The sequence below is a fragment of the Manihot esculenta genome, chromosome 1 (assembly GCF_001659605.2).
Source record: "Manihot esculenta cultivar AM560-2 chromosome 1, M.esculenta_v8, whole genome shotgun sequence".
NCBI lineage: Eukaryota > Viridiplantae > Streptophyta > Magnoliopsida > Malpighiales > Euphorbiaceae > Manihot > Manihot esculenta.
Window position 1 is genome coordinate 40854806 of NC_035161.2, and position 15539 is coordinate 40870344.

General features: G+C 36.4%; 3 protein-coding genes across 5 annotated transcripts; 2 read left to right on the top strand and 1 right to left on the bottom strand.

Moving 5' to 3' along the window:
- Positions 1-1081: 1081 nt before the first annotated feature.
- LOC110614777 (tubulin gamma-1 chain) lies at positions 1082-6530 on the top strand. 2 transcript variants are annotated; one of them, XR_002487845.2, is made up of 13 exons: positions 1082-1432; positions 2101-2301; positions 2410-2521; positions 2728-3128; positions 3421-3474; positions 3548-3652; positions 4299-4373; positions 4477-4521; positions 4653-4781; positions 5083-5187; positions 5266-5347; positions 5734-5814; positions 5906-6530. XR_002487845.2 is itself a non-coding variant. In XM_021756440.2 (12 exons), the coding sequence occupies exons 1-11, from the start codon at positions 1304-1306 to the stop codon at positions 5329-5331; spliced, it is 1422 nt and encodes a 473-aa protein (XP_021612132.1). In that variant the 5' UTR covers positions 1082-1303; the 3' UTR covers positions 5332-5347; positions 5734-5954. The 2 variants fall into 2 exon arrangements, 1 of the variants encoding a protein (XP_021612132.1); XM_021756440.2 differs by having other exon boundaries at positions 5734-5954.
- A 1015-nt stretch (positions 6531-7545) lies between these two features.
- Positions 7546-8316, top strand: LOC122721391 (arabinogalactan protein 20-like). The gene is made up of 2 exons (XM_043949079.1): positions 7546-7830; positions 8021-8316. Exons 1-2 carry the CDS (start codon positions 7704-7706, stop codon positions 8116-8118), a joined length of 225 nt encoding a protein of 74 aa, XP_043805014.1. The 5' UTR covers positions 7546-7703; the 3' UTR covers positions 8119-8316.
- Positions 8317-8872: 556 nt separating this feature from the next.
- LOC110614788 (mitochondrial carrier protein MTM1) lies at positions 8873-14937 on the bottom strand. Of its 2 annotated transcripts, none has more exons than XM_021756461.2 (11): positions 14603-14937; positions 12622-14163; positions 12369-12443; positions 12135-12242; positions 11494-11553; positions 11183-11353; positions 11003-11102; positions 10831-10922; positions 10577-10726; positions 9805-9863; positions 8873-9638 (listed from the first exon to the last, which is right to left on the bottom strand). In XM_021756461.2, the coding sequence occupies exons 2-11, from the start codon at positions 12862-12864 to the stop codon at positions 9635-9637; spliced, it is 1062 nt and encodes a 353-aa protein (XP_021612153.1). In that variant the 5' UTR covers positions 12865-14163; positions 14603-14937; the 3' UTR covers positions 8873-9634. The 2 variants fall into 2 exon arrangements, with proteins under 2 accessions (XP_021612153.1, XP_021612144.1); XM_021756452.2 differs by having other exon boundaries at positions 8873-9237; positions 14603-14935.
- Between the last annotated feature and the right edge of the window lie 602 nt (positions 14938-15539).

The following is a 15539-nucleotide window of genomic DNA, read 5'->3' on the forward strand; positions in this document are numbered from 1 at the left end:
TATGGGAATTGAACAAAAGCTAGATACAATGCAACTCTAACAAGAGAGAATAGGTCATTAGGCGAAGAAATGGAGTCGGTAACAAGGCCGGCTGCGAATATTGACGGTGGACAAAATGGTGAGAAAGCAAAGGATCGTTGTGGCTACTTTCAAATGCCATTGCACTATCCTAGATACACGCGAGCTGAGTATGAGGCCATGCAAGAGTGGAAGCTCAACTGCTTGCTCAAAGAGTATGGCCTGCCCATCACTGGAAATGTTGAACACAAGAGGAAGTTTGCCATGGGAGCTTTTCTTTGGCCTCACTAGACATTTTCATTATGTTGTGCTTCTTTTTAGGTATTTCAGTGTTACTATATGGCTTGACGTGAAAAATGCTCTGATCTATTATGAAGTTGAAGCGAAGTGCATGTATAAAGGTCTACTCTTGAATGTGAGGCATCATAGATGGCCAATTCTTAATTAGCAAATGGGAAAGGTTTGCTGGTCTGTTTGTATGAAGTCAATGTGGGATTTACTTCTTTTGTAGTGTGTGTGATCAAATAATGGAATTTTTTTCTCTCGTTTTCTCCAAGTGTGATAAATGATGATGGATGATTCTCTTTACCAATCCATTGTTAGACGCTTATATTTATTATCTAATCTATATATTACTCAATGAAATCTAAAAAAAATAAAAATAAAAATATATATATTTCCGACTATTGATAAAATTGAAATATTAAGTATCTCTCAAAATAAAAGTAGGCATATATAATTAAGAAATGAAAGCATATCAAGAAAAATCATTAATGATTTTTTGATTTGCCATTCTAACTAAACATCTTATGTGAAATTACTATTTCAAAAAAAAAAAAAATTTGTTGGATGATTGCATTTTTAGAGACAATTAGGGCTAGTGGAGAGTTGAGGTGAAAGAGTGAGCCCATTGACAAATTCAGGTCATTATTTGATTACTTATTATTTAAAAAGGTCCAATTTAAACCCATTAGTCTTCGCCGTCCTACTAACACACTCTCGCCAAGGCCCGGTCCATAAAAGTAAAGCACACATATTGCGCACGTTAGCATTAGTCGCAGAACAATTTTATCCAGCCGGCACAAGACTTCCCAGTCCTCACCCTCACTACAGATTACAGTGCTCTCACGCCTGTCAAATTCCCACGATTTTCCATCCCTCGCTTTCTACTTTTTTTTAAAACCTCTACCCCTACGCGCCAGATACATACTCACATTTTTCTCTCTTTCCGAAAACCCTAGTTTCCCCAGAAGAAGAAGAAGAAGAAAAAGAAGAAATACACAGAATGCCTCGAGAAATCATCACATTGCAAGTAGGACAATGCGGGAACCAGATCGGCATGGAATTCTGGAAGCAGCTCTGCCTTGAGCACGGTATTAGCAAAGAAGGCATTCTCGAGGATTTTGCTACTCAGGTGACCCTTCATTTTCCACTTTATGTATTTTCCCATCCTCATTTCTGTAGTTTCTGTTTGGTCTCTAAGAAATTTGCTACAGAGAAGCTATATTGGTCCCCTTTTCAAGTTGCTTTTTTGTATGTTTGTTAGCTGGTATAGGCTGTCCCTAAGAATATCGTGAAATTAACTTTAGTTCAAGGTTATATGCGTTCAATAATTACTAACCCAATTATTTATTTAGGTAATTTTTGGTCATTGATAGTAGCAAAATGATTACTCTGTTATTTATTCCGTTTGTTTATGAATTTAATTTTGTCTAAATTTTTCAGTGGAGTATATTGCTCCGTGTAGCAAAATGGTTAAGGAATCCAGAGGCCACTCGATATAGCAGGATATCTGTTTGTTGTTTGAGTGGAGTTGTTGAGTTGGTCAATGACTTGAAAATGGCTCATTTTGAAGCTTTATTGATAACAAAATTCTGTGGCGCACTAGAGATTGGCATAAAAAAGGATCACACGCACACGCACGTCAAGATTTCTTTTGCTGCTGTTATAGGTGGTTAGGAATATTTGCAACCTAGTTCAGATAATTTTGTAGAATAAATATGTTGTCAATCATTACTCTCTATGATAGTTTTGATCCACGGATTATGCTAACCTATTTCATTATAATCCTTGGTGCTGAAGGGAGGTGATAGGAAAGACGTTTTCTTCTACCAAGCTGATGATCAGCATTACATACCAAGAGCTTTACTGATAGATTTGGAGCCTAGGGTAATCAATGGTATTCAGAATAGTGAATACCGAAATCTCTACAATCATGAGAACATCTTTGTTTCAGATCATGGTGGTGGTGCTGGAAATAACTGGGCTAGTGGATATCATCAGGTACAAATATGTGATATTATTTGTGGATGTCCCGAGTCATGTTTTAGTTTCTCAAAATCATCATGCTTATGCTGGTCAACTAAATTTTCTGTGTTCATTGGCTATCAGGGAAAAGGTGTTGAAGAGGATATAATGGACATGATTGATAGAGAAGCTGATGGAAGTGATAGTCTTGAGGGATTTGTTCTATGCCATTCAATTGCTGGGGGAACAGGCTCAGGTATATTTTACATTGTCTATTACTTTATTAGTGTTCTGAATTCCAGTGCTTTAACTTTAATGGCTGCACAATAAACTAATGCAATTAGTAGCATATAATTATAAGCAATGAACTAAAACATTTGCATTTACCCAATGAACTAAAACATTTGCATTTACAATCTTGTATTGTTGACTGCTTGGCTGCCTGCACATTTTGTAATGAAGGTATGGGTTCATATCTGTTGGAGACGCTGAATGATCGATATAGCAAAAAACTGGTTCAGACATACAGTGTATTTCCTAACCAGATGGAAACAAGTGATGTGGTGGTCCAGCCCTACAACTCACTTTTAACACTCAAGAGACTGACACTAAATGCTGATTGTGTTGTTGTCCTCGACAATACTGCACTTAATAGAATTGCTGTGGAACGACTACATCTGTCGAATCCTACTTTTGCTCAAACTAACTCTTTGGTATCTACCGTAATGTCTGCTAGCACAACCACATTACGATATCCCGGTTATATGAACAATGATTTGGTTGGTCTTCTTGCTTCTTTAATTCCAACACCAAGATGCCACTTTCTTATGACAGGATATACACCTCTAACAGTGGAACGCCAGGTAAGATTTTAACTTGATAATATTTTCTTAATTACTCTTTTGTGATTATCACAGTTTGAACCTTTGGCTTAGTCACAGTTCCAGAGGCGGTTATGTAATTAATGAAAATGATCAGCTTACAATATTTAGAATCTGAAGAGTTATGTTTTCTGAGAACAATGACCAGGATTGTTTTGATGCAATAATTAGTTCAATTTCATGATAATGATTATTTGGTTTATGAGTCTTTCAATATTGGCCTTTGCTGGTTTTACTCAAATGTGGTACCCTAATGCAAATTATCTTTTGGCAGGCTAATGTGATACGTAAAACTACTGTGCTTGATGTGATGAGAAGACTTCTGCAGGTGAGAAATTTCACTTGTAAATATTTCAATGGAGCAGCAGCTAATAGATCCTTGGTTCTGATATTCTCTGTAGACGAAAAACATTATGGTGTCCTCTTATGCACGGACAAAAGAGGCTAGTCAAGCAAAGTACATCTCAATATTGAACATCATTCAAGGAGAAGTGGATCCTACACAGGTAACAATCTTATACTGTTCATGAACATTTTATGTGAACTTTTCTGCAAATTTTCATGGACAAATAAGTAACTATTAGATGATGATTCTTAATAGTCTTAATTTTATAGTAGCTAGCAATGTGTGTTCGGTGGAGGTTTTGTTGGTGTTACTGGTTCAGTACCTACCATTGCTTCCTTGTCCATCCATTTTAAAGATGGACTATGGAAGTAATCTTAAAGAGTTCTTACATACAATGGAAAGAGTTTTATGCCTGCTTTCAATGCTTTTCTCAGTTTGTTTGGGTTTGGTCAGCACTTGGGATATTTTCATAGTAAATGCAGCCATGGAATGACCAGGTTCTGTTAAGATGACTGTTGACTTGCTAGATTATTGCATATTGAGCATGTAATGCAACTTCCTTTTTTATGTTTTTTTCACCAAGTCATTCTCTAATATTTCTCTCTCAAAGGGCACAATAATTTTGCTTTTAGTTTATCTAGGTTCATTTTCCTTCACTGAACTGTTTTGATCCTTACATGTCACTTTGAAGATTGATGAAGGGTGGACAACATTATAACATTATTGGAATAGAAACATGCAATTTTTTCAAATTCACTTTCAGTATAAATGATTTCACAGTGTTGTTTGGCCTCCTCTTTTATCAGGTTCACGAAAGTTTGCAGAGGATTCGAGAAAGAAAGCTCGTTAACTTTATTGAGTGGGGCCCTGCTAGTATACAGGTCTTACCCTCAATAGAACATAATGAATATCTTTTTTAACCTTCTGTCTATCCTTTGAATTACATTTGCTTTTCTTTTTATGCTGGTTTTTTTCATTTGGCAGGTTGCTCTGTCAAGAAAGTCTCCATATGTCCAAACTGCCCACAGGGTATGACACAATATGTTGTCTTTTGCTTCGTAAATTTTGTTTTTGGTTTATTGTTCTTTAGAATTTTTCAAGCAGTACAAGGATTTTGATTGAGTTGAGGAAGAGTAAACTTGTATATGCTGCATTTGTAGGTAAGTGGTCTCATGCTAGCAAGCCACACTAGCATCCGGCACCTCTTCAGCAAATGTTTGAGCCAATATGAGAAGCTGAGAAAGAAGCAAGCTTTTCTTGATAATTATCGGAAATTCCCAATGTTTGCTGTAAGTTCCTTTAAAAGAGTCGTGCATTTCAGGTCCTTGTATCGATATATGGATTCTGCCATATATTGGTCTGCTTGATCTCTAATTATTTAGTTTCTTGAACAAAGACCATATCTTTTCCATCATAAATATCATGATTTCGTTTTTTGATGTGCTCCTACGAAACTATCTGAATGCTTATGTTATTCTTTACAATACCCTCTCTGAATTTATGTTGTACAATTTTTTATTAGTAGCTATGATTTGAGACTACTTGCACTGTGGTGCCTTCATGTTCTGATTCAATTTAAAATGCAACCAGGACAATGATCTTTCTGAATTTGATGAATCAAGGGACATAATTGAGAGTTTGGTTGATGAATATAAAGCCTGTGAATCCCCAGATTACATCAAATGGGGAATGGAGGTATATCAACAACTCCTTCACGTTGGCATATCTTTTACATATCTAAGCAAGTTCTGAGAACTGAATGTTTTAATGCAGGATCCTGACCACATTTTAACAGGAGAAGGCAATGCGACTGGAACAGTGGATCCAAAATTAAGTTAAAGAGAATTATTTCTAGGTACTTGCTTGGATTCTCAAGTTCCATTTGCATTCTCATATGAGCAAGACTAGTTTAACAATTTATTTATATTGCATTTAATTTACTTAGTTTCACTATTATTATTATTATTATTATTTTTTGGGAGGGAGGTAACAATTGCTATGAAAATCCCTCTCTCTCTCTCTCCATATACACACACACACGATCTTATGCAACTTACAGCTTGTATAGTATCACAACCCAAAAGTACTATTTTTATGAATGTAAAGTATACAAACAGATTGCAACATTTTGTTAGCACCTTGTTTGGTTGGTTTGCTCCGGGAATTGTTCGTTGTTTTGTCCATTTCCTCTTAAATTCCTTCCTGCTGAAGGTAACTAGCCTTGGAATTTCTCATTTGCAGGACAATCTGGAGGAATGGTTGTAAATAAATGTGGACTACATCATAGTTGTTCCTATTTTATGGGAAGCTTGATGATTTGCGGTGTGTTAATTGTTTGGCTGTTTGATTTTGTTGAGCTTCTTCCGCTAAATCTTGTTTCACGTTTCTGAGATTCAGAATCTCACTGTATCAGGTTTGTCAGAGTTGCAATGTTTATTGCTTAGCTTGAATCTCTTAGATGCTATTCAGGTATTGCGTATTACTGGGCTGGAGGGTAAACGAGTAAAAATTTCCGTGCGACCATCGTGCCCCATTTCACCTAATATCTCGCAAACAAGTGGCAACATAACATGTGCAGCATATTTGGTGACTTCTTACTTTTTTATACGATGTGATGTGTGGGTTATCTACGCTACCGATTGGATTTGTGGCAGGCCCTAGAAGACTTACAGGTTTGAATCTGTAAGGTGATTGGTGGTTCTCACTTGTTAGATGCGTTGTTGGAGGTTTTAGTTACAGATGACCTGAGTTAATCGGTATGTCTGATCTGCATTTATTAGCTGGAGTATGGATCTCGCTCTTTTACAGTCTATTAATTGCATTTGGAATTCCAATCGCCTATTCCCTTGGGCCAGGAGAGCAGTGAGCGTCTTCCTGCTGCCCCTCCAATCGTTTTCTGTGAGGCGTGCGTCCACCATGCCCCTCATATTCTCTTTTATTCAATGGAGATTTTAATTAGCTGAGTTGTGTAATAGAATTTATTATTTTTCCTTTCTCACTTCAAAATTAAATTATAAATAGATTTGAAATACTATTAAGATTTATGGGACGAAAAGGTCTATATATTTATACTATTTTACCAATATAGTTAAATATTTAGACCTTGTATAATAAAGTAAAATGTGTTTAATTTGTGGCAATTACAATTAAAGAGTTAAACTAAATTAATTCTTACTGCATTATCAGTATTTCTTAACATATGGAATACCAATAGGATAGAAAATTTCAATCTATTTGAAACTCATGACGCAAATATTGCTTTTTATAATTTTATATGTGACTGATACTATTTTAAAAATTATTTTATAATTTTAAAAATTTCATGATACAAATGTCTATTATAATATCATATTTATTTATATAATTAATAAATATAAAGAACAAATTTTGCATCAGGATGGTTATGTTTAAAACATGATTATTGAGGCAAGTATTTATATTATTACAATTTATACAACATGTTAGGTAGTTGTATGGTTGTTTTTTTTTTAACCAGTCCAAGTTCTAAATAGTTTACCCTCACATTACCGGCTCTGGACACTATTCATCAAACTTAATTCTTTTTCAATATATTTCCAGTTCATCTTATGGGCAAAATAAATAAATAAATAATTCAAATTGCAACAGCAACAAAAAGCCTTTATTTAAAATCAGTTGAGAGAGACAAAATCACAAATCACAACTGAACTGCATTTCAAAATGAAAACTGTTTAAGGATAAAGATTATTAGCCTCGATCTGCGACAATGACGTTTGGAAAAGGAGGGGAAAGGGAACAAAAGAAAATAGCCGTTAAATCTGGTAAAATATGAGGAAGATATTAGGTAAGAAACGAAAGGGGAATTAATGAGTCAGCGACAACTATTTTGACAGCCTGTAACATAAACAATTTAGAAAGACCGCCACATGGCCTTGCATTCCAAATTATTTTATTTTTGTGCATATAATATATGATTTGAGAAAAGAAAAATCTAAATGGACCCCACACACCTCACCCAAACAATGGTAGAATATGTAAAATGTATTGTAATCAACGACCAGAAAGTGGGAAGCGCTAGTTGGGCTTGGCCATAGTGGCCTGCCGGTCTCCTCTCTCTTGCACTCTCATCACGCCTCACCCATTCATCTCTTCTATTTAAATTCTCCGTCTCTGCTATTCTCCTCATAATAATCTCTCTCTCTCTCTCCCCCCCCTTAGCTAACATAAATAAAATGGCAGGTTGCGTCTCGTCAGTGTCTTTCCTTAGATTTTTTGCCTTCTTCGCTCTTATGTTCCTTATTTTCTCTCCATATGTTCGTGCGCAAGCTCCTGCCCCAGCTCCTGCTCCCACCAGCGATGGTGAGTTCACCGGTTTTCCTCAGTTGTTTCCTACATCTGAAATAATCAAGTCCGTTTCACCTTCTTGACGGCATTTGTTGTTTCTTTTCTGAATCCTGTTATGTAGACATTTATTTGCTTATAAATTAAAAATAAGAATTGTTTACAAAAAGAAAGTTATTGAAATGTTCGTTAATTTGCTTTGTTACAGGCACTTCTATAGATCAAGGAATCGCCTATTCGTTGATGCTTGTTGCGCTGGTGCTTACATACCTCATTCATCCCCTGGACTCCTATAACTTCTTTTGAGTTTGTGTTTTAATTTATTTATCTATCAGCATTGGCGGCTGAGAAGGAATTTCTTACCTGCTGTGGATAAGTTTGCATTTGCTTTGGAAATTTTGATTTCTTTGCAGCTCACATTGGATTCTTTTTTGGCTGTGTATTTCTTCTACTGTAGATTTATTCTCTCTTCTGTTATGATTAATGCCGTGTGACTTGCGATTATCCAGATTTCATACTTTTTTGATGGGCTGCAAAGTCCAAACTAGTTCAGTATCATCTGGATTTTTGGGTCGTCGGGGATTTTATAGATTTCTGTTAGTATATTGTTGATAACGATAATTGACAGATACACCATATCCCAGCGTGTGGTGTAGAGAATGCAAACTAAACAAAAATAATCTTCTAAGTAACCTAACCAACATGTGGGTGAATGTGGACATTTGCATTTGCAGCCTCCAGAGTGAATTGTCATTTTCCCGTGGCACAGAATATTTCTCACTTCCAAGTAAAGACAAGACAGTCGAGGGGGAATAAGACATTAAAATTACAAGTTTAACATAAAAATTATCGATTCTTAGCAGAATTACGATTAATTTTTTAAATTTTTAGTAAATTCAGGAATTCATTTCATTTTATATAAAATATAGAAAGAGTTAATTGAATAAAAAAAAATCTCACCCACGATTCTGTTACATGGTGTACGAAATTATTTCTTCTAATTAATGCTTTTTTCTCAAATTAAAAACACATTAGCCACATCACATATGGTTCTCGTGGATTGTAGTTATAATTCAATTCTTTATTATGATTATTATTCTTAAGCTGCGTTTACACATTACAACTTCAAATCGGGCATTTAGCTGGAGAAAAGAATAATTACACCACATAACTGAAAGGGAAAATAATTATGGCAGGCTGGAAATTCCAGGGCCCAGCAATCCAACGGAATAAACTTGCGGTGCAATCCACATTTTTTGTGAATGGTAGAAGTGGCAGAATCATCATCTTCAATTTGTAAGTTGGTGTCTCCGATGTATCATATACTTGACAACTTCATAAAAGGAAACAACTATCCCAACAGAAGGGCCAGTGCGTGCAACACGGGGTCCAATTCCTGTGAACAATCCCTTCAACCCGCCATCCCTGTTCGACATGGAACTTAGGACACCACACTCTAATTCAAAGCTCACTCACTCGCTCAAAACCAACAATCATGAATAGCACATGGTATAATTGAACAACTAATTTATGTCTCAAGCCTAATAACTGGAGGTGCAAGTGCAACTAACATCTGATGGTTTCAACCCTAAAAATTATGGAGTGGCAGGGCAAATTAGGCATGTAATAAAGCATCAAAGCCATATAACAATTTACTACATGGTGGCTCTTTTTACCCAAAAGATTGCCCCTGAAGCTAATTTCCACTTCTTCATATAGTAGGAACCGAATGCTATAATAATATCACCCCTAATAGCGCAGGATATGTAGGCAACTTTTCCGTGTAGGAATAGCCTTGCACAACAGTCATCAGACAAGGTGTCTACCTATGAGAGATTCTCACATCAATTTACTGATATATACAAGAGTCAAGCGCAATCACATCATAGATGAAAAAAACCCAAAAAAAATATACAATTCGTAGTTCTTACATAGGAAGGGGGAAAAAATTATGTACTGCACAGAAATTAAAAATAAAACTTAAGTACATACCTCCAGATTTCTTGCAATGTTTTTCTTGTTGTCATATTTAATGCTCTAGATGGATCCTTCTATTAATGGCAAACAGAACAAACAGTATCATGTTAGTGACACCCTAAAGATTGTGTGGAAGTCACATAAACATTATTGGGAAGTCAATCCATTACTCCAATTCGTTCTTTCTAGATCACCATAATTTTTCCCCCTTGTTTTGTAATTTCTTCCAAGTTTCACAATTTCATCAAAAATACATACTTATCATTCCCAGTTATGGTTTCTACTTCCAATTTTATGGCAAAGCATCAATACAAAGGTAAGAACACAGCAATCACCCATATGGCAGCATCTCTGGTTGAAAGATGTTGAAATTTGTGTGAAAGAGACATCATATTTTATTGAACTTATATCTTTCCAAAGTACTAAAATTGAAGCCCAATTACCAATACAATCATAATCTCAAAACACATGCTAAGTCACAAATTAGACCACACAAATAAAGGATATGCATCAAACATAAAAGTTTTGGCAAGACAGAATTTATGATGTTCTGCTCATTGATAAGCAATCATATCCACATATTACAGGAACAATTAAGATACCAAGAACCGGCATCTACAAACTACAATGCAGTTCTGATATGTGATTTATCCCGTGTACAACTTTTTATCAACCACATGCCCTTCCCTTGTCCTTTTGTAACTTTCTAGCAGAAAAGGGGGGGGAGTGATGAAAAAAGCTATCTCTATTAACTTCTAAGAGACAATCTTAACAATTGGAGTATTACCTCTATCTGCCTTCTGGTCCTTGCAACATCTAATGGACATGTAGCAGTAGCTGCCAGAGTTCCTGCAACAAAACCAGCAGAAAAGTTTGCCCCAAGGACACTCGCTACACTGCCTTCATCATCCACAAGATCATGAATTCCTCTCCTAATCTGAGAGCAAGTACAAAAGAAAGCATCATTAAGTTCAAGGTGTGTTGATCCAAAAACCTTACAGAATCATTGTCCACTTGTTGAGACAAGTATTCCAAACTCACAGGCTCAAGGGTTGACCAGCATATTGCAGAGAAGGGAACATCACGAGCAAGTTGTGCTCCAAGGCCAGTCCACAGTATGCGATAACTTTGCACTGTTTTTAGTGATTTCAATAAGAATTCAAGCAGGGATGAAAATGCAAAAATAAAAGCACACAAACAGGAATCGACTTACTCTTTTGAAGATTGTTTGAGCTCTTAACTGGCTTAATCAGCTCAATTAGTGTCTTCCACACTCCCGGAGGCTTTTTACCATTTTGGATTTCTTTAAATGCCTATAATATAAAGAGGAGGCTAGAATGAAAAGCAGTTCAATACAAAACTAAGTCTCCAAAATAAGGATGTAACCCAGTACCTGCATGCGGGTCCTTGCCAACTCCACAGGGTAGCAAGTCACACAAGCTAATGACCGTGCAACTGACCCTGCAACTAATGGTACATATGGTGTCAAGGCTGAAGCATTCTGATTTGTAAAATCTTCCATTAAATTCCGGAAAATGTCATAACAAGGCAAGTAGATTCCCACCTGGTTAATAATAAGTAACTACATGTGTCAGCCCAAAAACATCAACGATGTAAATTAGCTTGCAACACTATAAAGCATCGACTGCATGATTTGACAAACCATAATGACAAACAAGAACATCCCTTTTTTAATGAACTTACAGTCGGCACAGCCAAAGCTAAGCTTGCATTTGTGCCTCTCCACAGTCTTCCAAATCCTTCCTGCAAAAACTCACCACTGTGAAGACTTCCAATAAGTAAGTGGTTACCAAATATAAAATTCAACAATATGTAAAACAGATGCACCTTATAAGATAAAAGCAGAAAATCTTGGTTGCATATGAATACAAAGCTTGTAGTGCCACGGCTTTAATTAACTTACTTTGAATACATAAATCTATCTATGAAATATGTTTCTTAAATTACATCTATGTATATTTCATAATATATTAATGCGCTATGGACAGCTTAGTTAACAGGGGTTCTATAAACAATGGCTACTCCAAGAAAATTAATGAGAAAAAAAAACCTCCAAACTCTCTGTTCCTTGATATAACAATACATATACAAAATGATGATATGTTTTTCAAAGGTGATGAAAGAAACATAAAGAAATGTGCTGTTCTCTACCTAACGGCAAAAAGCCACTTTATAACAGCGTTAGAGAAATTAGAAAGTTTCTCCTTGGAAAATAGGTATATATAAAACAGTAAGCATTTTAGCATTGGACATAAATTGTAATTTCAATTTGTCTATTAATTAGCACAATTTGCAGTATATTTAACTTCAGTAATTCGACCAACCTGGCGAATCACTTTACAGAAGACATCCAGCGTTCCCTTATACCTGCTACATTCTGCAGTGCACATTGGTTCGGAATCAGGTACCGCATATTTCAGACCCGGAAGCATCTAAAAGGCAAACATCAGCATTCAGAACAAGCTCAGCAGTTGAACTGAGCAAAATCAACATAACAGCTTTCAAGTCCCTCTCTTTCCTCATAAAAACAAAGATTACAGCCGGTACAACAAGTGTACCTTATTTGCGTCCAAACAAGAAGCTCTACATATTCCCTGACTAGGAGCTCCAGCGGCCTGTGCTTGCAACCTTGTCTATATGTAACACAATGAAGACTTAAACTTTAGATATCCAATTATAATATTGGAAAAATTTTCAATTCAAGAAAAGGTAGCCTTTCACCAATCCTAGTGATTACATTGATTGAAAACACGAACAACACCCAGTTTGCAAAAAGGCAAAATTGGAAGAAAAATTGGAGCGAGCGAATACCTTGGCGACATCAAGAGGGTTAACGATGATGGCGGAGACAACGGCAGCACCAGCGGCAGAGAAGGCCCTCTCCATCAAACCCAAATTGGCATCTAACGACACCGGTTTGGAATCATCCTTTTTAACAGCATTAGAATAAAACATGGTGTCTGAAACAGACGAAACATTCCCATCAATATCGACTCTGGACGCCGCTGCTGCGCTAATCCACGAAGGCAAGCTCTGCCTTGAACCTCCCACCATATGGGATTTTCCCTATTTTTAAAAAACAAAAGCCCCTTGGATTAATCATAAGGGATTTCGGGTTCGCAAAAGCAAGCCATATTTGAATTTTGCGACGGAAGACGCCAACTCTGACACAGCTGTCAAACCTCAATTATGGAAATTAAGCTTAGGGATTACGATGATTTTTTATGGAAGGAAAACAGAGAAAATCTTCGATTTAGTTGATATCAGGAGGTTTCTTAATTTGCATGGGACAAAGGAGCAAAGCAATAAGCATATAGAAGAGAAAACGACGTGATTCGTGGCGTGGAAATAAGGGCGCCAAACAATTGGTGCTGCGCCGACTCTCAGCCTGAGGTGTACGCCTCTGCTACTACTCCACACACAGCCAAAGAGGGCCACAGTGATGGACTCTGGACCAAGGAAAAATCTCTCCTTTGTATGTGTGGTTCGTATCTAGATTGGGCCTCCCAATCGGCCCACCACGTGGATCCGTTTTTTAATAATTAAATCAGCAGTCCGCCTTTTGATTTGGTCTGATTTGATTTGGTTTTTAAAATTTGGTCCACTTCCATGTCTATTATCTCTCATTAAATATAAAATCGATCACCGATTAAATTGTTGGGTAACCACTAACAGCATTTTACATGCTAAAAATGTTGAGCAAGGCGGGAAGTTGACACGGGAGAATAAAGTGCAAAAGAGTAATCTTGGAGTAGGGGTAAAGTTACAAGGGAAAACTCAAGAAATATTTGGGAGTTGGAAAAAACCAAAAACCCACCCTAATTGGTACTATACAGTTAAAAAAATAGTATCATTCAAACCAAGAGAACTAAAACTGTGTATAACGTTAAAACGGTGAGAATCAGTGGAGACAAGTCATCCCCTTCCATGGAAAACATCAAGAGGTCTATCCGAAACTGAAGGTACTGTATCTTTACTTTGAGCAGAATACTGTTGTTGCCTCGCATGACAAAGCCTCATTGTAGATGAAATGCTTGCTGAAATCACAACCAATTTGGCTGCCACCCCAATTGCCTTCTGCCAGTTACATGGATCAATTAGCATTCTAATGCAAAAACTGATGAACCCACTTCTTGTCCCTTTATTAGAATCCACTTCTTTGTTGATTTCCCCATTCCAGTTCCAATCAAAAGCAGTGATCTTTCCACTGTTAAGCCAAGCATTCAGCTCTTTTACTACATCAATGGATCTTCCTGCAGGATATTGTTTCATTTTCTCGATTAGAATTATTCTGCTCTCTTCTAAGCGATTAAGGGCTGCATCTCTGTCTACTATTTGCCAAGATCTTAATCTCTGCATAAAGATTAACACAATCAAGCTGAAGATAATCAACAGTATGGGGAAAGCTGTTCTTCTCAATATGTAGATTTGTCCTTAAATCTTTTCATCATAGATTCAACCACTGAGAAATTGATTTTATTGTTTATTTTATGATGGGAAGGCGCTGGAAGCCATAAAATAAATCAATAATTTACAACTGCAAGTGGCACTAAATAGTACTCCAGCTATTGAAACATGGGAATTTCATGTTTAAAATATTGAAATGAGAAAGTTTATGCAAGTCAGAGACAAGTTGCTTTCAGAGTTGATGTGAAGCTGAGAATGAATCAATCCTCTTGGACTTGAAAGTAACAATAGAACAAAAGTTCTGAATTGTGTGCAGCAAAGGAGTTGCAAAATTAAACAGCTATATCTGTCAGAAAAGAGGAGAAGAGAGAGAGTAGTGATGTACCTGTAAAAGCATAAGCACGTCCTCAGCTTCTTTTAATGAATCTCTAATGGCAATCAATCTCTCCCTCTCCTGGAATGATGTCTCTGCAACATGACAGAGACGACCATTTTCTGAACACAACCTGCAGAAGCTGTAACAATCTCTGATTTCATCAGAAACGCCAGCTTGCAAAGCCCTGGCTCTCCCAATAAGAGCCTGAAGGCTTCTCCCCTTCAACTCCATCAAAATTACAAGCACCCCACCAATCGAAACTCTATGTTCTTTTCAGGTTTTGTCAGGTCTTCCAATGTCTGTGGCGTGGACTTGTGGTAGGGCGCTGGAGAGTTGTCGCTGAGACCATTTTGTATTGTAGGCCTCTTTTTATTTTATGGTTTGCATTTGGTGGTGGATCAAAACAAATCATTTTGTCTTCTTTTTTAATGTTTTTTTTTTCTTTTTTACTTAGTGGGTATGCAATCAACTTTAACGGGAAGCTGCTATGTTTGCAAGGAAAGGCTTGGCTGTTTATGCAACCTTGTACCCCACAGTTTCCTTTCATCACATGCTGTCATGTATGCCATGCATCTTCATCATGACATAACATAATCTCCTCCTTTTTTTTTCACTTTTCTCTTTTTTCTTTTACCAATAATTAATATTATTAACGCAGTGATTTCAACCATATAAAAAAATTAAGAGTGCGTTTAATATATTTTTCTTTTATTATGATGCCATTCTTACATAAAATTTTTTTAAAAAATAATATTTTTTGATAAATAAGTGTTAAGTAAATATATGATTTCTTTTATGAAAATTGATTATAAATTGTGTGTGATGTGACATCCTAGTATGGTTTCCCTGGAAGGATCTGAAACACTAGAAAGTAAAAGAATCCCTTTAGTCCCTTAAGGAGAAGATTAAAGTGAGAAAAAAGCAAATCTTAGTTGAATGTGTGGCT